Source organism: Marmota monax, unplaced genomic scaffold (genome assembly GCF_021218885.2).
Source record: "Marmota monax isolate L192 unplaced genomic scaffold, Marmota_monax_Labrador192_F-V1.1 WCK01_AAM20220418_F8-fsc00087, whole genome shotgun sequence".
In the NCBI taxonomy this organism is placed as follows: domain Eukaryota; kingdom Metazoa; phylum Chordata; class Mammalia; order Rodentia; family Sciuridae; genus Marmota; species Marmota monax.
In genome coordinates, this window is record NW_026693476.1 from 5,844,176 (window position 1) to 5,868,759 (window position 24,584).

General features: G+C 35.2%; 1 protein-coding gene across 3 annotated transcripts in view; it reads right to left on the reverse strand.

Annotated features, from left to right (window-relative positions):
- The window catches only part of Magi3 (membrane associated guanylate kinase, WW and PDZ domain containing 3), a 255,744-nt gene that overhangs the window by 102,399 nt on the left and 128,761 nt on the right, over positions 1 to 24,584 (reverse strand). For all 3 annotated transcript variants that reach the window (XM_046458287.2, XM_046458286.2, XM_046458288.2), the window contains exon 2: positions 995 to 1,111. In XM_046458287.2, coding sequence (XP_046314243.1) covers positions 995 to 1,111 — 117 coding nt within the window. The remainder of the gene's footprint in view (positions 1 to 994; positions 1,112 to 24,584) is intronic.

Genomic DNA, 24,584 nt, shown 5'->3' on the forward strand with positions numbered 1-24,584 from the left:
AATAAAAAAAATTAACAGGTACATTACGTAAATAAATTTTAAAGAAGGCAGGAGTTATATTTCTGAAATTTGACAAGTTAGACTTATGGAAAGAAATTATAGACAAGGAGTCATTTAAGGACAAAAAATATTTTATACCATGCTAAGGAGTCTGGACTGAAGGATAAATGACTGACCAGAATCATATGTATACTTTAAAAATGAACTGGACTAAGGTGACATGAGAGGGAGGGAATCCAGTTAGAAGGGGTCAAGAGACAAATTGCTGTAGTGCCTACTCTAGCTCGAGTGGTTTACACACAGGTTAACATTTTAATTTTGGTAACAACTATATGAGGTGTGTCGTATTATTCTCAATTTATATATGGAGACTGAGGATCAGGAACATTAACTTGCCCAACTGAAGCAGTGAGTAAGATCCTGGAGTCAAGATTCTGAACTTAGTTTTACCTGGCTGGTACTTTGCCACTATATGATACTATGGGTTTTTTTGTTTGTTTGTTTGTTTGTTGTTTTTAAAGTGGGGGCAAGGAGAAAGAAAACAAAAAGAAAAATACTCTAAGCAAGAAAAGGTAAGGGTCTAAGGAAATGCAGAGGACCAGAGGAATATATATTTTTAAAACATAATTAGAGGGGCTGGCGTTGTAGCTCAGTGGTAGAGCACTTTGCCTGGCATGTGTGAGGCACTGGGTTCGATTCTCAGCACCACATACAAACAAAGTAAAGGTCCATTGACAACTAAAAAAATATTTTTAAAAACCCCAAAACATAATTAGAAACTTTGGTGACACAATATATTCTTCCAATTTTTCTACTTTTAAAAATCAAACCTCTGAAGTTCTCTGAAAGTTTTTCTCCTTATTTGTGTTTCATTCTTGTCCCCAACTTAGTCTTCACAATTTATGAGACACTGGATTCTAAATTATTTCTAAATGTCTTATTAGTTAAGCAAGGATATTTCTGCCTTGTTTCTTTTGTTCCATTACATACTTACATGGAATGGTTCTCAAGTAGAGATTATCTCTGATCACTTGCTGCAGTTTGTGGTCAATTGATCCTTTCTGAAACTGAAGACTCAGGTAATGTCGCAAATCTTTATTAATCACTTTGCCTACAAGAAAAAAAGAAAGAGAAAACAAAACATTACAACTGTTAGATGTCCACTTAAATATGGAAGCTAAGGACTTAATACCTTTAAACTATTTAATTATAAACAGGAAAAAGAAATCAGAATATTTTACATAAAGAAGTAATACCAAGGACTCCCCGCCGATCCTCGAAAGAGCCAAGGCCCAGGCCCTGGCCCAGGACCGCCCCACCAATACTCCCCCACCCCCAGCCAAGGCCAGGCCCCAGCCCAGGACCACCCCCACCAATCAGCAGACCCACGCAGGAACCCAGGCCTACCCCACCTCCATCTTGGAACACTGCAGCCATAGCCATAGCCTTCCCCATGCAGTAGCCTCTACCTTGGGACAACAGATAGGGTCTGGAGGCAGCTGCATCTCTGAATAGGAAGCCCACCCTTTCAGCCCCATCTCTGAAAGTGGTTGCATCCATCTTGGGACACCCTCACTGCTATCTTGAGTTATCTCTGCTATTGCCACCACCACCTTTAGTTTAGTTGCAGTAGCATTTATCGTGAGACACTGGCGGGAGTTTGGAAGCCCAACACCAAGGTGAGGTACAGGTAATCTGCATGGACACTGTAAGATAGTGTAGAAACTGTAATACCTCAGATATGCAAGAAAGGAAGACAACATGAAAAAACAAGGGAGGAAAGTGCCCCAAACAAACCAAGATACTACAATAATAGAATCCATGGACAGCGCAGTTGATGAAATGTCAGAGAAGGAGTTCAGAATGTACATAATTAAAATGATCTACGAATCAAAGAATGACCTAAGTGAGCAAATACAGGGAAAAATTGATCACTCCAACGAAGAGTTGACAGCAAATACAGGCAACCACTGATCACACAAACAAAGAGATAAGGGAACCACTGTAGGCAGCAAAAGACTACTTCAAGAAAGAGAGAGAGATTCTGAAAAAAATCAGAAATCCTTGAAATGAAGGAAACAATAAACAACATAAAAAACTCAACAGAAAGCATCACTAACAGACTAGATCACTTGGAAGACAGAATGTCAGATAATGAAGACAAAATATATAATCTTGAAAACAAAGTTGACCACACAGTGAAGATGGTAAGAAACTATGAACTGAGAATTATGGGATAACATCAAAAGACCAAATCTAAGAGTTATCGGGGTACAGGAAGAAAAAGAGATTCAAACCAAAGGAATGCACAATCTCTTCAATGAAATAAATTTCCCAAACATGAAGGATGAATTGGAAAACCAAATATAAGAGGCTTACAGGACAATAAATGTACAAAAATTCCAACAGATCTACACCAAGGCACATTATAATGAAAATGTCTAGTATACAGACTAAAGATACAATTTTAAAAGCCACAAGAGAAAGGAATCAGATTACATATAGGGGAAAACAATTAGGATCTCTGCAGATTTTTTAACCCAGACCCTGAAAGCTAGAAGATCCTGGAACAAAATATATCAAGCTCTGAAAGAAAATGAATGCCAACCAAGAATCTTATTTCCAGAAAAATTAAGCTTTGGATTTGATGACAAAATAAAAACCTTCCATGATAAACAAAAGTTAAAAGAATTTACAATTAGAAAGCCTGTACTATAGAACATCTTTGGCAAAATATTCCATGAGAAGGAAATGAAAAACAACAATGAACATCAGCAAAGGGAATCTTACACTAAAGGAAAAACCAAACAAAAGAGAAACCAAGTCAAGTTAAATATCAAAAATAAACAAAAATGATTGGGAATACAAATCTTGTCTCAATAATAACCCTGAATGTTAATGGCCTAAACTCACCAAATCAAAAGATTAGATTTAACAAAATGACTCAACAATATGCTGCCTTCAAGAGACTCATTTCATAGGAAAAAGACATCCACAGACCGAAGGTAAAAAGTTGGGAAAAACAGACCACTCACATGGACTGCAGAAAAAAGCAGGGGTTTCCATCCTCATATCAAATAAAGTAGACTTCAAGCCAAAGTTACTCAAAAGGGATAAAGAAGGTTTTCATACTGCTTAAGGGAACCATACATCAAGAAGACATAACAATTATAAATATATATGCCCCAAACAATGGAGCATCTACATTCATCAAACAAATTCTTCTCAAGTTCAAGAGACAAACAGACCACAACACAATAATTCTGGGTAACTTTAACATGCATTTTTCACCATTGGATAGATCTTCCAAATAAAAGCTAAGCAAAGAAACCTCAAAACTCAATAATACAATCAATAACATACTCTTAATTGACATAAATAGACTATTTCATCCATCAATAAATGAATACACTTTCTTCTCAGCAGCACATGGATCCTTCTGTAAAACAGACCATATATTATGCCACAAAGCAACTCTTACCAAATACAAAAAAGTAGAGATAGTACCCTGCATTTTATCAGATTATAATGGAATGAAATTAGAAATTAATGATGACATAAAAAAATAGAAGCTAGTCTAACACCTGGAGACTAAATAATATGCTGTTGAATGAACAATGGGTTGCAAAAGACATCAAAGAGGAGATTTTTAAAAAATCTTAAGAGGTAAATGAGAACACTGATACAACATATCAAAATCTCTGGACACTATGAAGGCAGTACTAAGAGGAAAATTCATTGCATGGAATTCATTCCTTAAAAGAAGAAAAAGTCATCAAATAAATGACCAAAAATTATATCTCAAAGCCCTAGAAAAAGAAGAACTAATCAATACCAAAAGCAGTAGAAGAAAGGAAATAATAAAAATCAGAGCTGAAATCAATAAAATTGAAACAACTGAAAAACTGACAAAACAAAAAATTGGTTCTTCGAAAAAATAAATAAAATTGACAAACCCTTAGCTATGAAAACAAAGAGAAGGAGAGAGAAAACTCACTAATATAGGTGATGAAAAAGGAAATATCTCAACGGACACTACAGAAATATAGAAGATAATTAGAAATTATCTTGAAAATTTGTACACCAGTAAAATAAAAAATATCAAAGACATCAGCAAATTTCTAGAGTCATATGATCTGCCCAAACTAAATCAGGATGATATACACAATGTAAACATATCCATTTTAAGCAATGAAGTAGAAGATGCCATTGGATGCCTACCAACCAAGAAAAGTCCAGGACCAGATGGATACACAGCTGAGTTCTACAAGACCTTCAAAGAAGAACTAATATCAATACTCCTCAATTTATTTCATGAAATTGAAAAAGAGGGATCCCTTCCAAACTCATTCTATAAGGTCAATATCACCCTGATTCCAAAACCAGACAAAGACACATCAAAGAAAGAAAACTTCAGAACAGTATCTCTTATGAACGTAGATGCAAAAATTCTCAAAAAAAATTCTGGCAAATTAAATACAAAAATATATTAAAAAGATAGTATACCACAATCAAGTGGGGTTCATTCCAAGGATGCAAGGTTGGTTCAACATTCAGAAATTAACAAATGTAATTCATCACATCAATAGACTTAAAGATAAGAATCATATGGGGCTGGGGTTGCGGCTCTGTGGTAGAGTGCTGGCCTCACATGTGTGAGGCACTGGGTTCGACTCTCAGGACCACATAAAAATAAATAAATAAAGATATTGTGTCCATCTACAACTAAAAAAAATATTATAAAAAGAGATAAGAATCATATGATCATCTCAATAGATGCAGAAAAAACATTCAACAAAATATAGCACCCCTTCATGTTCAAAACACTGGAAAAACTAGGGATAACAGGAACATATCTCAACATTGTAAAAGCTATTTATGCTAAGCCCATGGCCAACATCATTCTAAATGGAGAAAATTAAAAGCATTCCCTCTAAAAACTGGAACAAGACAGGGATGCCCTCTTTCACCACTTCTATTTAACATAGTTCTTGAAACTCTAGCCAGAGCAATTAGACAGATGAAAGAAATTAAAGGGATACGGATAGAAAAAGAAAAACTCAAACTATCACTACTTGCCAACAAAATGATTCTATACCTAGAGGATCCAAATAATTCCACCAGAAAACTTCTAGAACTAATAAATGAATTCAGCAAAGCAGTAGGATATAAAATCAACACCCATAAATCTAAGGCATTTCTGTACATTAGTGACAAATCCTCTAAAAGAGAAAACTACCTCATTTACAATAGCCTCAAAAACAAAACAAAACAAAACAAAAAAAGCCTTGGGAATCAACTTAACCAAAGAGGTGAAAGACCTCTACAATGAAAACTATAGAATGCTAAAGAAAGAAATTAAAGAAGACCTTAGAAGATGGAAATATCTCCCTTACTCTTGGATAGGCAGAAGTAGTATTATCAAAATGACCATACTACCAAAAGCAATATACAGATTTAATGTAATTCCTATTAAAATCACAATGTCATTCTTCACAGAACTCGAAAAAGCGATCATGAAATTTATTTGGAAAAATAAGAGGCCCAGAGTAGCCAAAGCAATCCTTAGCAAGAGTGAAGCAGGTGGCATCTCTATACCAGACTTTAAACTATACTATAGAGCAATAGTAACAAAAATGACATGGTATTGGCACCAAAATAGACTTGTAGACCAATGCTACAGAATAGAGGACACAGAGAAAAACCCACATAAATAGTTATCTCATACTAGATGAAAGCACCAAAAACATATATTGGAGAAAGGATAGCCTCTTCAACAAATGGTACTGGGAAAACTGGAAATCCACATGCAGCAAAATGAAATTAAGTCCCTATCTCTCACCATGCACAAAACTCAACTCAAAGTGGATCAAGGACCTAGGAATTAAACCAGAGACCCTGTATCTAATAGAAGAAAAAGTAGGCCCACATCTTCATAATGTCAGATTAGGCCCCCAACTTCCTTAATAAGACTCCTATAGTGCAAGAAATAAAATTAAGAATCAAAAATGGGATAGATTCAAACTGAAAAGCTTCTTCTCAGCAAAAGAAATGATTAGAGAGGTGAATACAGAGCCTACAGAATGGGAGCAAATTTCTACCACATACACATCAGATAAAGCACTAATCTCTAGGATATATAAAGAACTCAAAAAACTTGACACCAAAAAAACAACTCAATCAGTAAATGGGCCAAGGAACTGAACAGACACTTCTCAGAAGAAGATATACAATCAATCAACAAATATATGAAAAAATGTTCAACATCTCTAGCAATTAGAGAAATGCAAATCAAAACTACTCTAAGATTTCATCTCACTCCAGTCAGAATGGCAGCTATTAAGAATACAAACAACAATAAATGTTGGTGAGGATGTGGGGGAAAAGGCACACTTATATGTTGCTGGTGGGACTGCAAATTGGTGCAACCAATATAGAAAACAGCATGGATCCATTCCTTGGAATGGATCCACTATTTGATCCAGCTATCCCACTCCTTAGTTTATACCCCAAAGGACTTAAAAACAGCATACTACAGGGACACAGCCACATCAATGTTTATAGCAGCACAATTCACAATAGCTAAACTGTGGAACCAACCTAGATGCCCTTCAGTAGATGAATGGATAAGGAAACTGTGGTACATAAACACAATGGAATATTACTCGGCATAATACATAAAATATTAAAAGAGAAAAAAAATTATGGAATTTGCAGGTAAATGGATGGAGCTGGAGAATATTATGCTAAGGGAAGTAAGCCAATCCCAAAAAACCAAAGGCCAAATGTTTTCTCTGATATGTGGATACTGATTCATAATGAGGATGGGGGGAAGCATGGGAGGAATGAAGGAACTTTAGACAGGGCAAAAGGGAGGGAGGGAAAGGAAGGGGGTATGGAGGTAGAAAAGACGGTGGAATGAGATGGACATCATTACCCTAAGTATATATATGAAGACATAAATGGTGTAACTCTACTTTGTGAACAACCAGAGACATGAAAAATTGTGCTCTATATGTGTACGGATGAGTTGAAATGCATTCTGCTGTCATGTATAACAAATCAGAATAAATAAATGAGTATGAAAAGACAAAAAAGGGATACCATTATTATAGGTAGTATGATTAAAATATGTACCTGCAATATAATGTAGGTATAATTTTACATGGTATGAAGAAAAGGTATAGGTCTGAGAATATTATAGATATCCAAGGTAATTTAATTCTGTCCCATGGCTTTAAATACCATCTACATACCCAAATTTCCAAATTCATATCATGTCTCTATCCTTGACCTATCTCTACCAAGCTCCAAACACATCCAACTCATTCATATACATCGTAGATATACCTGGAAGTTTCAAATAAGCAATTTTCAGACAGCCAAAATAGAACTCTTACTTCCACCCTCCAGCAGTATTTTCCTCTCCCTGTTTTCCCTGTCTTAGAATATAACAACACCATCAACTGGTAGAATAAGCAATAAATCTAGAAGTCACCCCTGATCTCTCCTTTTTATTTCTATCCCCTATATCCAATCCATTAGCTACTTTGTCAGCTGTGTCTCCAAAACATCCCATTGCTCTTTATTTGCATTGATGCCACCCTTATCTAAGTCACCATCATTTCTCAACAGTATTTTTCTAATCATTCTCCATGAATTTATTTTATCTCCTTCCTGCCTCATCCTTCACATGGTAGCCAATAAGATTTAAAATGCAAATTAGATCAGCATTCCTATTCAGCCTCCTCACTGCCACCAGTCTCCAGCTCAAGGACTTTCTGTTGCAATTGGAATAAAATCTAAACTCCTGTTCAGGACAAAGAAGGCCCTACATGTTCTGGCTTTGGCAGTCTCTGACCCTAACTTCTTCACTCTTCCCCCATCTCAAATTATGCTCCACTTACTGTGCCATCTTTCTGCTCTTTGAAAAGGTCAAAACTGGGCCCCATATCAGGGCCTTCTGCCTGTCACTAGATTGAACAGTGCACTTGCTTGACTACTATAGACAATGAGAATAAATAATAGAGTCAAAGATTTTCTTTGTAGGAAAAATGGGAGATAAATAGAGGAATATTAGGGATCTCAAAGAAATAGCAAACAGAGGATTGTAGAAAACTCACAGCAGTGAATTTGGAGCTTAAAAACAGAAATCAAAGCAGTCTAAACACTGCTCATTAGACAAAACTTAAGATAATAAGGAAAGATCAATATTAAGACAAAATAGATAATCTCACTGAAATAAAGAAATGACTAGTTGATAAAGTATACTCTTTGTTTTATTTGGAACAACACACTTATGACAGGTAAGGTAAACCAAAAGGTTACTATAGACCAGTTCATTCTAATTATTTTCCCATAATATTACATTTCTAACCTTTTCTTTTGCTCTTTTCTAACGTGTGAATAAAAACATACTCTATGTGGGACGGTGTTAATATAAGCAGGAAATCACTGTTTCTAAAGTTCAAATATAACATTCAGACCCTAGACAAATAAACACAAACCAAAACAACTCCCTCTTTCACCTTGCTAAAAAGAGACAGTGAGGAAGGGGGAAATCTTTGTGATTGAAGGAAATAAATCTGAAAGGTGTTTATAGGAATGAACATAGAAGAATCCCAGAGGTTGATTCTGTCAGTCATTTAGGGGTCCCATTAATCAAAATCTAATTTAGATAGAATTTTATCAGTACTTGTTCATTGGCATGTAGAAGAAATTCATAATACTGTATAGTCTCATTGCTTACTGAACCAAATTTATCTATTAAACAGTTCATTAAATGCTTTAAAAATCAGGAAAGAGAACTGGACGTGGTGGCATAGGTCTGTAATCCAATGACTGGGAGGCTGAGGCAGAAGACCACAAGTTCAAGGCCAGCCTGGTCAATTTAGTGAGAGCCTGCCTCAAAATAAAAAATATGAAGGGCTGGGGATGTAGCTTAGAGGTAGAGTGCCTCTAGGTTCAATCCCTAGTACCATCTCCTTCTGCCCCACCGCCCCGCAATAGTTAAGACTATCTCAAATGCATGGTAATTATTACACAACTGCTTTGGTTGCTATCGATGCTTAAAAGTGTGATATTCGGAGAAATTTGGTTAGAGTTTTTGAATGGACAAAGAATGCATCATTGTTTTTTTTCCCCCCATTTAAAATAATGACATAGACTCCAATATCCAAAAAATCTATCATTGGACATATTTTCAGAAAAACACTTAATATGGACAAAGGTTAAACCTCTCCAATTGGAGAAGACAAACTGGGACTGGTGCTGTAGCTCAGTGGTAGAGCACCTCCCTAGCATTTATGAGATGCTAGGTTCAATCGCCAGTACCAAGGGGAAAAAACTGAAATCAATACTTAGTCTAACTCATGATTTCCTTTTTATTTTTAATTTAAAGTTTTAAGATATGGCACAACTTAGACCTAACTATAAAATGCTAAAAACCCAGATTGGATTTTAATCTATAAAAATAACAGCCATTAAATTAGATACAATTAAAAGATACAGCCACAATAAAATCCTAAGTCACAAATTATATAGCATAATGGGTCTCTTAGGGTGAATGGAGTTGAAACAACCCAATTCTTGTTTTAAGGGCCTATGAGATCTTGAGGTGAGTTAAAGCACAAAGAGATAAATTTAAAGAATAACACCTACAACTACCAAGGCTGGAATCAAAATGCTGTTTTACCCTCATATTCAGTGATTCTAGATTAATGCTTAGAGGAATAGTTAAAGAAAAGGGTGAGAGAAAATTTTATTCAAAAATGTGATATTTTATCTAAAATGTACAATCATGGGCTGGGAATGTAGCTCACTGGTAGAGTTCTTGCCTAGCATGAGCAAGGTCCTGATTTGATCCCATGAAAGAAAAGAAAAGAAAGGGAAAGGGAAAGGGAAAGGGATAGATGGGCTAGTACAGTGCTTGCCTAGCATGTACAAGGTCCTGGTCTTCAGCACCACAAAAGAATAACAATAAAAAATAAAAGTAAATAAAACAAAATGTGCAAGTGATGACTATTAAAAAGTCATTACTCCTTTGAGGTTGGAAACAAAATACTCTATCAATGAAATATCAATTATGAAAATTTAATGATGAGTACATAGGTTGACATTCTTTTAGATGAAAATTTGTAGGATATTGTAGTCATCAGAGACTTCCTTGTCTCAAGAAACCCAAAAGAACTTTCTTAAGGGACAGAATATTATGGTTCCTTCTATCATATGATTTCAAGGAATTTGTATTTTTAAAAGAGTTTAAATGTCCTGAATAGGTAGCTGACTATAGATTACAAGAAGGCCAAAAAGAAATATTAACTCTATATAATAAACTTCTGCCTTTTATTTAGGGTTAGTTCACATAAACTTGGCATTTCAAGGGTATAAAAAACATCTCCTTGGGGTTAATACAGTTGTTCCCCCAGTCCCCGGCATTGGAGATTGAACCCAGAGGTGCTCTATTACTGAACTACATCCCCAGCCCTTTTGTTCATTTTTAAATTTCGAGACAGCATTTCACTAAGTTGCCCAGGCTAGCCTTGAACTTGTGATCCTCCTGCCTCAGCCTCCAGAGTCACTGCTCTGTCCAGTCAATGTAGTTGTTATTAAACCCCAACAAGTAAGATTCTTCATAACATTAGCATTTGTATCTAGCCAGCCTTTGCTTTGAGTGTTAAGGTTATTCTCTGCCTTCTAAGTGATTTATAAGTTCAAAGTGATTTATGAAACTTAAAAATAGATCCATATAGCTTACAATTATAGTTTGGCTAGGAAAAAGTCTATAACTGAAACCTCAATCATGTGGATAAATTCAGGCATTCAAGTTTCAAAATTTTAATCCTTAGTCAAAAGAACTCCAACCTACAAATTCATACTTTCTGAATATGTGCAAATTAACATCGCCAGCAATTTTCTTTGAGGAATTAGTGTATAGAATAACTAGCTATTACTTGGATACACCCTATAGCATTCTAGTATTGGCATGTCATGCAAACAGCTCTAAATCAACCCAATTACCCACATTTCATTATCTTTTTCACAAGGAAAGTCCAGGAGACTTTGTCAACCACTTGTTAAAGTCAAGATACAACATGTTTTAACTATTCTGTAATACAGTAGTAATTATAAAACTTTTTTAAAAAGTAAAAAAAAAATGAAGTAAGTTTGGCGTGTCTTGTGCTTATAAATTCACACTAAATCATGGTGATCATTCTATTCTCAAAACATAAAAAATAAACTCTTTAAATTTTGCCACATTTTAGTTTATATTAGAAAATTAGACTTTAATTTTCACAGTCTACTTCTTTTGGGAAAACTGGGACATTTGTCTCTCTTTAGTCCCTTGGTACTTCCCACATTCTCCAAGATTTTGCCAAAAAAATATATAAAATATTGTCAATAATCCTGAGATCCTGATGAGATCCTGAATCCCTTTAGCAGCTGGGAGACAACTTATTTGTCTTGAAAATGCAAATCCACTTACAGTGAATGATCCTTTTACATATTTTTTTTTTGTTTATTTTCTCCTGTTTCCAATTGTTTATTTTACCTTTCACTGTTGGAAGAGAATTCTGCTATTTCAAGATTATAGAGAAGCAAAATAAGAAATTAAGATTATAGTAGAAGCAAAATAACAATAAGGGATTGTCTAATACTGCCTATAAACTGCTGCCATTCTTCAGACAGTGAGCCTACCTTCTTGTTGCTCTTGCTCCCAACACAAACTTAAATGCTTTTTTTGTGCTCTCTGAAGTATCTTAGCTACTTTCAAGCTTTGACCTTTAAAAGGAAAATCTCTCATGTTTATTTCTTAAAGTCTACTTAGCACTGTGCAACTGTGTGATGATCGTGAGTTCCTTTCAGCTAGCAAGCACACATACCCTTTAAGAAATGGAGCTGCTTATAGCCTTCTGTATATCCATAAGAACCTCTTGACATAATTTTTTCTTTTGGAAATCTCTAGCCTTGAAACCATAACTGTAGGTGCTATAAATTTTTAAGACTCTTTTCCTCAAAGGAAATAATCATGTCCCAGTTCTCTTTCTTACCATGATGTCCAAAAGAAAACCTAGTGACCCGCTCACTTCAATAAACTGTTCACTGAAAGATAACTTGGGGGCTGGGTACGTAGCTCAGTGGTACAGCACTTGCCTAGCACATGTAAGGCATTCGGTTTGATCCTCAGCACTAGATACAAATAAATAAAGTAAAGGTAGTATGTCTATCTACAATTTATACATATATATGGTAACTTGACACAACTAATATTATTAACTATTCATTTCCCATTAGATCACACCTTAGAAGAACAGTGTATCTTACTGCTTCCTCTTCTTTATGAGCTCCACAGCAGTGAGGGGAAGCTCCATGAAAGTGGTGAGAAAGATAAAACACATTTCTAACACCAGACTGGCTCCTTGGCTCAAGGCAGGGGGTCCCTAAAACAAAGCAAACTATAGTCCACTTGTTGGTGAAAATGTTAATATATTTACAAGGCTCTTCTAAATAATTACATCTAGACATTCCATAATAAAATATGTACATGTATAAAGACATGAATTGGTGTGAACATACTTCATACACAGAGATATGAAAAATTGTGTTCTATATGTGTAATAAGAATTGTGATGCATTCCACTGTCATGTATTTAAAAAATAAAAGCAATTAAGAAAAAAAAAATATATATATATATACATACACACATACATGCTGTGGCACAAAAGTTATCAAAAAACACCTTACACATTGTTAAACTAAATATCAGCCACTGCAGGGCCAAGGCTTGGTTTGTTTTAATAGACTTAGTCTTAGTACCTGGCATAAGGAAGAAACGAATTAGCTTAATTTTGCATTCTTAACTGTTCATTTGACCCTCTCTATCCTTGAATACATAAAAATTTAGAAGACACTAGTAAGCATTTAAATAATACAGCACTCTTTAATAGCCTGTACATAATTATGTAAAGACTTAAAAAATAAAAATGATTTTGATTTTCAAAATATGATAAAAACTGTTCATTAAGGAAGTAATCTATAAATCTATATAAATCTTTAAAAGTAGGTTTCATTATAGTTTGTATGCCAATTCCTCAAACACTGTTAGTCCTTACTGGTATTTTAAAATGCATTCACAAAATGATATCTGGCTTATTCAAACATACAATAAAGCTAAGCTAACCATTTAAATCTGTTGTCTTCTGGCTCCACTGGGGAAAACAAGCCTAGAGTAGGGAAAAAAAAATCCCAACTCTTCTACTCTGGGAAGAAGGTATAGGAATGAGAATGAAAAATAGAAAAAGGAATGCTATTATTTTAGAATTATTATTATTATTAGCAAATACATTAATTTATTTATTTTAACTCACTCATCCTAACAATCTTTGAGAGAGGTATTATTAGTATCCCTATTTTACAGATAAGAAACTAAAGAGTAGAGAGTTTAAATAATTTGGCTAAGGTCACAATGCTAATAAGCAGCAGAGCTGGCAGGTGAACCCATTACCTCTGGCTTCAGAACCTGCACTGTGCACTATAAGCACCATGCTAGAATGTCTGTCTTTCTCTATATATTTGTGTGTCTTGTGATTAATTTCTTCTTGTGCATAAGCTTGTAGGTGCAAGCTGTTTTCTAAGAGCCCACCTTTCCATGAAATAGTCACATCTAGTCATTTCGAGTCCTAAGTAGTAGGCACATGGGGGAAAGCAGTGAATGAGCCCAAACAGAGTTTTAAGTCTCACAGAAAAGATGAACATTAATGAAGAATTTCAAACATGGAGACATTAAAAAGAATCAGTACAAAGCATTATGGGAATGTGTAACCTAGATCTTAAGGCTGGGTATTCAAGGAAGATTTCACTGGTCAAAAGTTATTGGAGCTAGAACCTGAAGGAAACACAAGAGCTACCCTGGGATTTTGATTGGCATTGTATTAAACCTATAGAGAACTTTGGGTAATATCGCCATTTTGATGATGTTAGTTCTGCCTATCCATGAACAGGGTATATTTTTCCATCTTCTAAGATCTTCTTCTATTTCTCTCTTTAGGGTTCTGTAGTTTTCATTGTATAAATCTTTCATCTCTTTTGTTGATTCCCAAGTATTTTTTTTTTTTGAGGATATTGTGAATGGGGTGGTTGTCCTCATTTCCATTTCAGAAGACTTGTCGCTGATATACAGGAATGCCTTTGATTTATGCGTGCTGATTTTATATCCTGCCACTTTGCTGAATTCATTTATTAGCTCTAGTAGTTTCTTTGTAGAACCTAAATAGATAAAGCAATCATGAAATTCATCTGGAAAAATAAAAGACACAGAATAGCCAAAGCAATTCTAAGCAGGAAGAGTGAAACAAGCGGTATTGCGATACCAGACTTCAAACTATACTACAGAGCAATAGTAATAAAAACAGCATGGAACTGGTACCAAAACAGGCAGGTGGACCAATGGTACAGAATAGAGGACACAGAGACCAATCCACAAGATTACAACTATCTTGTATTTGACAAAGGTGCTAAAAGCATGCAATAGAGAAAAGATAGCATCTTCAACAAATGGTGCTGGGAAAACTGGAAATCCATATGCAACAAAATGAATCTGAATCCCTTTCTCTCGCCATGCACAAAAGTTAACTCAAAATGGATCAAGGAGCTTGATATCAAAAACAGAGACTCTGCGTCTAATAGAAGAAAAAGTTGGCTCTAATCTACATATTGTGGGGTCGGGCTCCAAATTCCTTAATAGGACACCCATAGCACAAGAGTTAAAAACAAGAATCAACAAGAGCTAGCCTGGCATAAGGGGTCAGGGGAGCACTGGCAGAGGGATAAGACAGGCACAGGTACATACTTGTGGTGGGAAAGAATGTGGTGAGTAGAGGAACTGAGAGGAACTGAGTACAGCGGGCCCTTAGAAAATGAGGAAGAATTCACACAAGCTGGCACAAGAGTTCCTGGGACCAGTTGCTTGAGCAGAACCTTGTAACAAGAATTTAAAAGAAGATCAACTAACACAGCTGACACGAAAGCCCTTCATAATTGCTGTAAGCTAACAACTATGGACATACTCTTTCTAGCCATCGCTATATTCCATATTGTTCTATCTTCTATCTGTAAGAGTATATCTAAGGTTATAAATTTAGAAGACCCATATCTACATAATTCTCTCAGTATGCCACACTCATTACAGGCAAACAGAAACATAATGAATTTTTAAAAAATTTATATAATTAAATTACTGTCCAGTCCCAAGTGTGAAAAATATTAAATACTCTGGAATCTCTTGAGCCATTTAAGTTCTTAAAACTAATCAGTTTTTAGTACTCTTCCAACTTGCAGTTTGAAAGAACAGGGAGATGAATGGAGCCTCATTGTATTCTTCTGCTTAATACTGTAGGTACTTAACTAGTTGGGACAAAGTCTGCTAACGGTGGGGGGCGGGGGGTCACGGTCTTTATCTATACTGAAAATTATGGCAACAGTACATGTTAAAATGGGAGTGCCCACCCTTCAAAGGCTCCTGGAAGCAGTCGTCATAAATACATTGGTTAGATTTCATCTATTGTCCTGGCTTCTACGTTGCTGAATTTTAAGGTCAAGTCTCCTGATGCACACCTTACACATCCCCAGGAAGGTTTTCTTTTTACAAATAACAATTTGTATTTACAAATAACAAATATTTCTCTGAAAAACCTTCTGATACATGCCAGGGATGAGTGGTAGAGAAAGAGTTGGTGCCTAGAGAAAAATGTTGTGTGTTTATACAGGTATTCACATGTTTGTTCATTCATTCTGAGGCAGCTATGCCAGGCCTGTCCCTTCTAACCTCCACACCTAACTGTTCACCTTATGGTTTCAGTTTTGTGTATGTTCTACTTGGCGCTTAACAGTTCTGTAAGCATATTAATATTACTAGAGCAAAAGGCCTGCTTAGCTGACCATTTGCCCACCTTGAAGCTCAGACCCAGGCAGAACTCTGGAGTAGACACAATTAAGGCCTTATGTTCACCTCTGCCCCTGCTGGTGCTAGCCACTCAACAGGGGACATGTGTCTGCTCCCTTGCTGGATCTTAAGTTACGTGAAGTCAGAAACTAGGCTTTATTCATCTTTGTGTCCTCTAACATATCTAGCATAGCTCTCTCCTTGCTTCCTGACTGTTAGGTCCTGAGCTGCTTTCCTCTACCATGCCATTCTCTGCTATAGTCTTGGGCAGATGTTCTGCCTCATCTTGGGCTCAGAGCTATGGAGTTGGCTGAACCTCTGAAATTGTGAGCCAAAGGAATTTTTTCCTCCTCTTAAAAAAAAAAAAACAAAAAACCCAATCAAACAAAAAACCTAGCATAGTAATGAGTAAACACTTGTCTTGCACACACACACACACACACACACACAAATGACATTTTAAATAATGTGACTACTACACTGAATTCATTTTAGAAAACTACTTTTATTTTGGTTCATTGAGACAGAGAAATTCTTTCATTAAGAAAAATTAAAAGCAAGGTTTCAACATATAACTATGTTATCAAATGTTTATATTGTATTTTAAATGGGAAAACGCAGGTTATAAAATAGACTTTTCAATGTTATCCCAAATGGAAACATACTTGAGGATGTGCATATTTTAAAAATGTAAGAGGTGCACATCAGACAAAGTCGTACTTAAATACTGAACAGTACTTAAAGTATTATTGCATGATGGTTGCGAGGTGATTTTTTAAAGTGAAAGCTCTAGTTTTCCTTCATAGTTCTTGTGTTTTCAAGAATTAAAATCTATTATTACAATAAGAAAAAGCTAATAAATTAGAAACCATATTTTAAAAAACTGTGCCCTTAAGGTCATTAGTAGAAAAGGAAGCCTGACCTTGTAGACTAATGAAGAAAAACTTCCTTCAGTTCTATGAGTCTGACATGGTTTGTCTAAGTTTTCCTTCAGTTGTTTGTCTTTAAAATAAGTATTATTTTCACCATATCTAGGTTAAACTGCAGCCCTTTTCCTTATAACTAGAACTCTCAATTATAAGCTACAGAACCAAAATCTACATTTGAAAAATAAATGAAAATCATTATTTTAGAAAAGACACAACTAAATCATGATAAATTTGCCTTAAAAAGGCGTATCTGGAAGAACAAAATAAAATGGAACCTTCTTAGCAGAACAGAGTAAAAACATAATGAATAAATAATCAAAACTGGGTCCTTTTCTGAACTTTTTGATGGGGTTATATAAATTTACTACTGAAAGAAACAAAAAGGGAGAGAAAGAAAGAAAACAACTCAGTATTTTAAAAGTGCCACCCTGAGGCTATTCACAATTTTTTCTTTGTGACACTCACATCAGGAATCATTAACAAACCTGTCATAATGCCAGGTAACCAATGCCTGGTTGGCACACCAATAACTGCTGCATCCTTTTGACGGGAGAATACAAAGTCATCGATTGTGTTCTGTCATTTTCTCTGAAAACATAATAACTGGGTGTAGTAGACTCTGCAAACCAAAGTTATGTGCTTCAACAGAACACCCAGGACAGGAGGTGGAAGATGTGCTACTGATATTTCATTACAACAAGTGATAAAGAGAGAGCTGAAAAGAATACAGATGTATTTGATTACAAGTTTTATCTTACAAACAAAATTAATATTAGGAAGTCATACTATATTTTAAACGGTCTCATTATGTAAACAATCTCAACCTCTGGGTTCAAACTGTAGGCTGATATAATTAGCCACTATTATGGGAACAATTTAATAGGCTCTTCTTTAGTAGTTTTTAAAAACAGAGCTGGGCAAGGTGGCGCATGTCCCAGCAGCTCAGGATGCTGAGGCAGGAGGATTATAAGTTCAAAGACAGCTTCAGTAACTTAGTGAGACCCTGTCTCTAAATAAAAAATATAAAAAATGGGGATGTGGCCTAGTGGTTAAGTGCTCCTGGGTTTAATCCCTGGTACCAAAAAAGGGGGGGAGGGCTATTTATTATAATCCTTAAATATTTTCTAAAGCAGATAGGAAAAGGTCTCCAAAATTATGCTACACATCAAAAGTAATGACTCCAGGGAGAATCAACATTCATTCAACAAACAAAAAATTTAAGTATTTCCCATCTCCTTCTAATCTCTTTGTTTAATCAACACACTAACAAGAATTTTTAAATTATGCTTACAAAATATAGTTAAGTATAAGCTCAAGAATTATAAGAGACTTTACTAGGCAACATGACTTAAATGTAAGTCATTACAAAAAGCCTTCTCTCCAATGTACACCAAAATGTGGAGATACAATGAAAAACAGAAGAGAAAAAGTTAATCTCTGTCCATTCAAGTATCAATCCCCAAAAATAAAAAACAATTTGGACTACACTGAGAGAATGCTGGAGGTGACAAATTACTCTCTAGCCCATAATAAGCCCAGCATATTTTGCAGACTCTGAGTGGAGAATATCTGGAAGGCTGCAATGACATCCCCAGCTTATGTGGGGTCATGAGAGGGCAGAGCAAGATGAAGGAGGAACTGGAGAGGGAGGGTTATTTTTTTTCTGTCCAGGGTTCTCAACTAGAAGTGTCATGTCAGTAGACCACAGTGACTGACAGTGGAATGCTACATGTTGATCTACAAATGGAAAGCGTACGAGTTGTAACTGGGTGACCGATTAATCTACTATCAGCTTACTCTGAAGCAAAGAATCAAATTAAATCACCACCAACCCCCATTCCCATAATAAGGCAAAAAAAAAAAAAATTAACACCTAGGAGCTGGAGGCAGAAAGATTCAGAAAGAAAAAAGATTCCCAAAACATAGTTGCCCTTGGCTTTAGCTCCCTCTCTATCCTCTACCTCTTCAGACATCTGAATAGTTAATTACAGTCTGTATGTCATACACATAGAGCTGGAGAGTCCATGATGCACTACGGTAAGAGCCAAACAGAACTGAGGTACATGGAAAAAGTAGTCAAGAATAGCTTTAAGCAAAGAAGTAACAAGATTAGGCTAGCATTCTAAAAAGGTAACTGTGTGGAGAATGTACAAGGAAAGGGGTCAAGAATAGTGATGGGCATACAATCTCACTGTCCAGGTAAGAAATGATTTAGATTCATGATAGTAGTAAAAAAGGAGATGAATTTGATATGCATTCACAGTATATAGATTGAGAGTTTTTTAATACCAAAAACTATCCTTCGAAGAGGAAGCCATCTTATGTTTGAATTTTAGATAAGTTCAGACTAAAGACTGGTCTACATTTAAAAAAAAAAAAAAAAGAGCATTATCTGGAATAGACATGTCAGCCTGAACCTACAACAATTGCTTCAAGAGAAAATCTGACACACTAGTAAGAGAAAAAAAAAAGAGGAGGCAGCAGCAGAAGCAGAAAATGAGAAGATTTAGTAATTATTCCTTGGGATGTTACTTCACAGTTTCCTTGTTAGATGTCACCATCCAGCAACCTTCCAATGAGCACTTGAAGAGTGATTTAGTACATACTTAGGTTGTAGGATCATAAATATACACTAACACGAAAACTCGGGTAAAAAAATTGCAGATTCAAAACAATACAATATCTCCAACAACCTGTATGAATGGAGGAGATGATCTGGAAAACTGTTAAGTGAGTCATTTCAGTGTTGACAAACCCCCAAAGAAGTAGGCTGATGAGTTTAAACTTTTTTTTTTTACACGAAACAGTGGAAAAAGCTGTATTTCTAAATTATTTTAAGTATATGTGGAATTAAATATTATAAGTAGAAATTTGATTATATTCTTAAAAGTTTAGACTCTTACTCTCCAATCAAAGAGGTATTTTTTAAAAAAAAAACATGTCTTTTGAAAATTGGTATGGCATAAGAACATTATCTCCTCATATTTGAATACCTGGCATTGTGGGTAGAATGCAAAAGGCTTGGTGACTTGACAAGAGAGACCTCCCTCAGGGGAAGAGAGAGACCTCCCTCCCTGAAAAAAAAAAAAAAAAATCACTCCAGGTTTTCTAACATGAGCAACTAGGTAAATGTCAGTTTGATTTAAATAAAAGAAACAGAAAAGGAAGAGGTTTGGGAACTAACAGAAAATCAGGTTATGGCTTGAGATATAATGTTTTTGAGATGTTGGTGACACAGACATAATATGAAAAAAATCAAGTAAATTATTGGATACAAGTACATGGAGTTTGAGATTGGAAATTAGTATTGTACACTGGGAATCTTTAGCTCACAGAGAGGAACTAAAATCTAGCCTAGGTAGAGATGTGGGGCAAGAAGTACTTTTATGCACTGCAAATGGAAGTATAAGTTAGTCCATTTCCTTGAAAGGCATTAAGGCAAAATCTGTATCGAGAACAGACACTTGTGTACCCTCTGAAAAAGAGCTATACTAAGGTAATAGTCACACAAGTTCAAATGTATAAAAGAAGAATGTTCATCACAGCATTATTTATAAGGAATTTAAATGTCCAACTCTAGGAAACTGATGATTAAATGACAATTAAACACATCTTCCATTACTGACGCACTATGATATCTAAACAGACAGTTGAGTAAAAAACAGAAAGCTATGGGCTGGGGTTGTAGCTCAGTGGTAGAGTACTTGCCTAGCATGTGTGAGGCACTGGTTTGATTCTTAGCACCACATATAAATAAATAAAATAAAGTTATATCAACAATTAAAAAGTATATTGAAAAAAATTTTTTTTAAAAAAACAGGAAACTACAGCATTAGTACATCAAAAAGCATCTGTGCACAATGCTATTTGTGAAATTGGTACACGTCTCATGTATGTATGCAAAAATGTATTCTAAAATATGTTTATCTGAGTAGCAAAAGATATTGAAGAAATTTGTCTCATCTTCATAATTTTCTATTTTGAGAAGCTTTTTGAAAAACAACAAATGTATACCTTTTTCTAGAAATTAATAAAACTTTTTTTTCCTTTTTATTAAGTGTATTTAAGAATTAAAACACAACATAATCTTGGAGGTAAAAAATAAAAACATGCGAGAAAGATCACTTTGGCTGAGCATAGCTGGCTTTCAAATTTCAGGCCTGTGTAACTAAGAGCACATTATTAAAACTGGGCACTGTTCCAGGCTTGAGACCAAACAATCAGGCTAGAGAAGTCAGTACTGGTTGACCTAAGCCTGTAACTTGGCAAACGAAATGGATAGTGACTGGGCCTTTCATAGTCACTTCAAAACTGGCTCCTGGGCCTGGAACCAAGGATCAAGTACGCTATAGCAATTTAGGGCAAGTTATGGTAAGACCACATCTTAAGGATTAGTAAATTATATAGGAGAAATACGGACAGGAGAAAAACAATAGCATGATGCCAATGAAAATAATCCCCATAAAAAAGAAAAAAAAAGATAATATGATGGATCAAAATACTTCTTTAAAGTAAACAAAAACAAAAAGAATATGAGGGCAATAAAACAAAATACCAGGTGCTATGCTAGGTGCTGGGGATATAAAAATCACAAAACAGGACCTATTCTTGATATCACAGTACCCACGTTGGTAGCAGATTATCACAGATGAGTATAAACAAATAACTACAACACCCAGTTAAAAAGTACATACAGGGCATGGAGGAGAACCCAAGAGAAAACTGTGTCTGGTGCAGGAGGCCACTTAACACTGGCTGGAAGTACAGGAAGGATGGGATAGGGAGTACCATGGGCATCCTAGGAAGGGAACAGCCTGCTGGTGGAATGGGGGTCAAAAGCAGAGGGACAAGGAATTATAAAACAAGAGTGGGAGGCAGGAAGCTCTGATAATAGAAGGCTTTATTCATGACATTAAAAGATCAGAATTTTACTCTGCAGTGAAATCATTAAAATTTTATCAGGAGAATGATATGGCCAGACCTATGTTTTATATGGATCTTTCTGACAACAAATGTAGACTACTGGCGACAAGAAGAACAGTGAGAGGGTACTAAGACCAACATAAGATTAATTTAATCACAACCCAATTAGTATTGGCAATAGAAGCAGTACTGAATGAGCAGCACAGCAGAAAACTGTATTGGTGAAATAGGAAATAGATCAAGAAATACTAAACATAAGAAATTAGCCAAGATTTGAATGAATGCTCACAGATTTGTAGGGAAGTGCTGTGATTCAAACTTCAAATTATTGGTGTCTCTGAAGAAAAAAAGAAAATAAACTAAACAATTAATAAATAAGAAAACTTGGAAAAATTGAAAAGAAATGCAACTGCAATTTAAAAGTTTCACTATGGCTGGACACAATAGTTATACCTATAATGCCAACCTACTCAGGAGACTGAGGGAAGAGGATTCAAAGTTCCAGGTGAGACCCTGTCTCAAAATAAAATTGAAAAGGGCTGGAGGGATGGGGAATTGCCCATGGTACAGCAGTTATATAGCCTGTGACAGGCCAGGCCCTAGGTTCCTCCCTCAACACTGCAGTGGGGGCAAAAAAGGATAAAAGGAAGGAAGGAAGGAAGAAAGGGAGGGAGGGAGGGAGGGGAAAAAGGAGGGCAGGAAAACCAAAGGTCTACCATGTCCCAAGGGGGGTGGGGAACAGCATCATAAAGACACATATATTAAATTCATTATTTTTTTTCTCAGAGCAGGGGAGGGTGATCTCTAAGCTATCCCCCAAAAAGAAGATATTAAAGAGTCAAAGTCTAAATAGATTAAAATGACAACTTCAAGGTGAAAGACACAATGTGATCTATGTACTACACTTTCTTGGTAACAAAGTCTTCCAGAATTATGGTGGTAGTGGTGGTTGCAAATGAATGAATGAATTTCAACTACCTACCTCTGCTTCATAGAACAATGAAATGACTAATCCAGAGGTCTATGAAGTCAAAAGAAAAATCTTATAATTTTGAGTTGTAAATATTATGTTATATTGCTATTGTAATTAAAAAAAGATAAAATAAACAGGGATACATGAGAAAAAAAAAGAGACACAGGCAACAAGACCAACAGAGAAAGAAGGTACAATCCATACACTACCTTATTTTCATGATAGAATGTCAAAAGTTGCTGCTTTATATAGAGACATAAACTGATCATAATGAAGTTGGAAAACAAATCTATTGTAAATTCACATTAAGTCAAAAATCAACTTTTCTTTGTAGGTCCTTGAAAACACCCACATACTTTATATGATTGTATTACCTTGTTATTGATGTTATGAGACACATTTACAATTCACATGCTTGAAATTATGTTTTTAAATACTTTAATAAATATAGACAGTTCTCAACTTAAAATGGTTGAACTCTTTTTATAAATTATATAAATTATAAAAAATAAAATATAGAACCCTTTTTATAAATTACAAAGAGTGAGGGGGAAAAGGCTGCTAGGGTTTTTTTAACTTTTGTGACATAAAAGCTACACCATTCAGTAGAAATCATACTTTAAATTTTGATTTTTTTCCCAGATAGCAATATTAGGGTGATACTCTCTTGTGATGCTGGGTAGCAGCAGTGATCTGGTGCTCCCAGGCACCCATGTGATCACAAGGGCACACAACTAATAGTCTACAGACCATGCTGTGAAGCTATGCTGTTCAGGAGTCTGGGTGCATTAAATGCATTGTCAATTTATTATTTCCAACTTTAGATGGGTTTATGTAAGTCAAGAAACATGGGTAATGATTCATTTACACCTTGCCTTCAGTAAACATCAAGTAAAACCAAGTCTGCTTTTGATGCTCTTGAAGGATACTATTGGATTTAAAAGAGGAACTAGCACACAAAAACCACTATTGAAGAGAAAATTATTCTTAGTGGTGAAGATTTTAAAAGTCAGATGTGATAATTTTAGAAAAGACCTTAAAATAATAAGGAAAGCTGGCAAATAGTTGAACAGTTGTTAATGAGAAGATTAAATTTTTATCTTAAATGTTACTATTTTTATAGTTGGAAACAAAACAAGAAAAGGTCCAAACACAAAGTATACTTTGTTTACAACTATAAAGGTTATATTTATATAATTTATTATATATAGAAATATATACCTATGTACACACACACACATACACACGGAAAGAATTTACAGACATGAAAATAGAGTTTAATGTTCAATTCTGTGTCTAGAAAGCTCATTATATAAGAAACATAAAACATTTAAAAACTTACGTGGGACACAAAAGATTCATAGTTGATCTATTAAAAGTATATATTCAATTTTTCTTATCAAAGTATGAACACTCTTTAAGCAGTAAAAAACATTTTAATTGGATTACCTAGTAGAGTCCATTGACAGGCCAATTTAACTGATCTTATGGTTAAATCACTGATTTCTAATTACTTGGGCCATAATTGTATATGCCATTTACGGTAATATGTTATAAAATTTAAAATTACCACTGATGATGTTTCCTTTCACTTTATAGCAGTGGTTTTAAAAAAATTAAGAATAGCATATCTGAGGAAATCTTATGTGAAATTCCAATGCATAAAAATAGACAAAAATGCAAAGTGCAATTGCAAAGTGCAATTTGAAAACTCTGCTTCACCAGTCATAGGTTGTTTATTTTTGGGGGGTGGGCAGGCTTACACACATGAAGTTGTTTTAGTTTCTTGTCTGGCTGCAATATTCATAAGCCATCTCA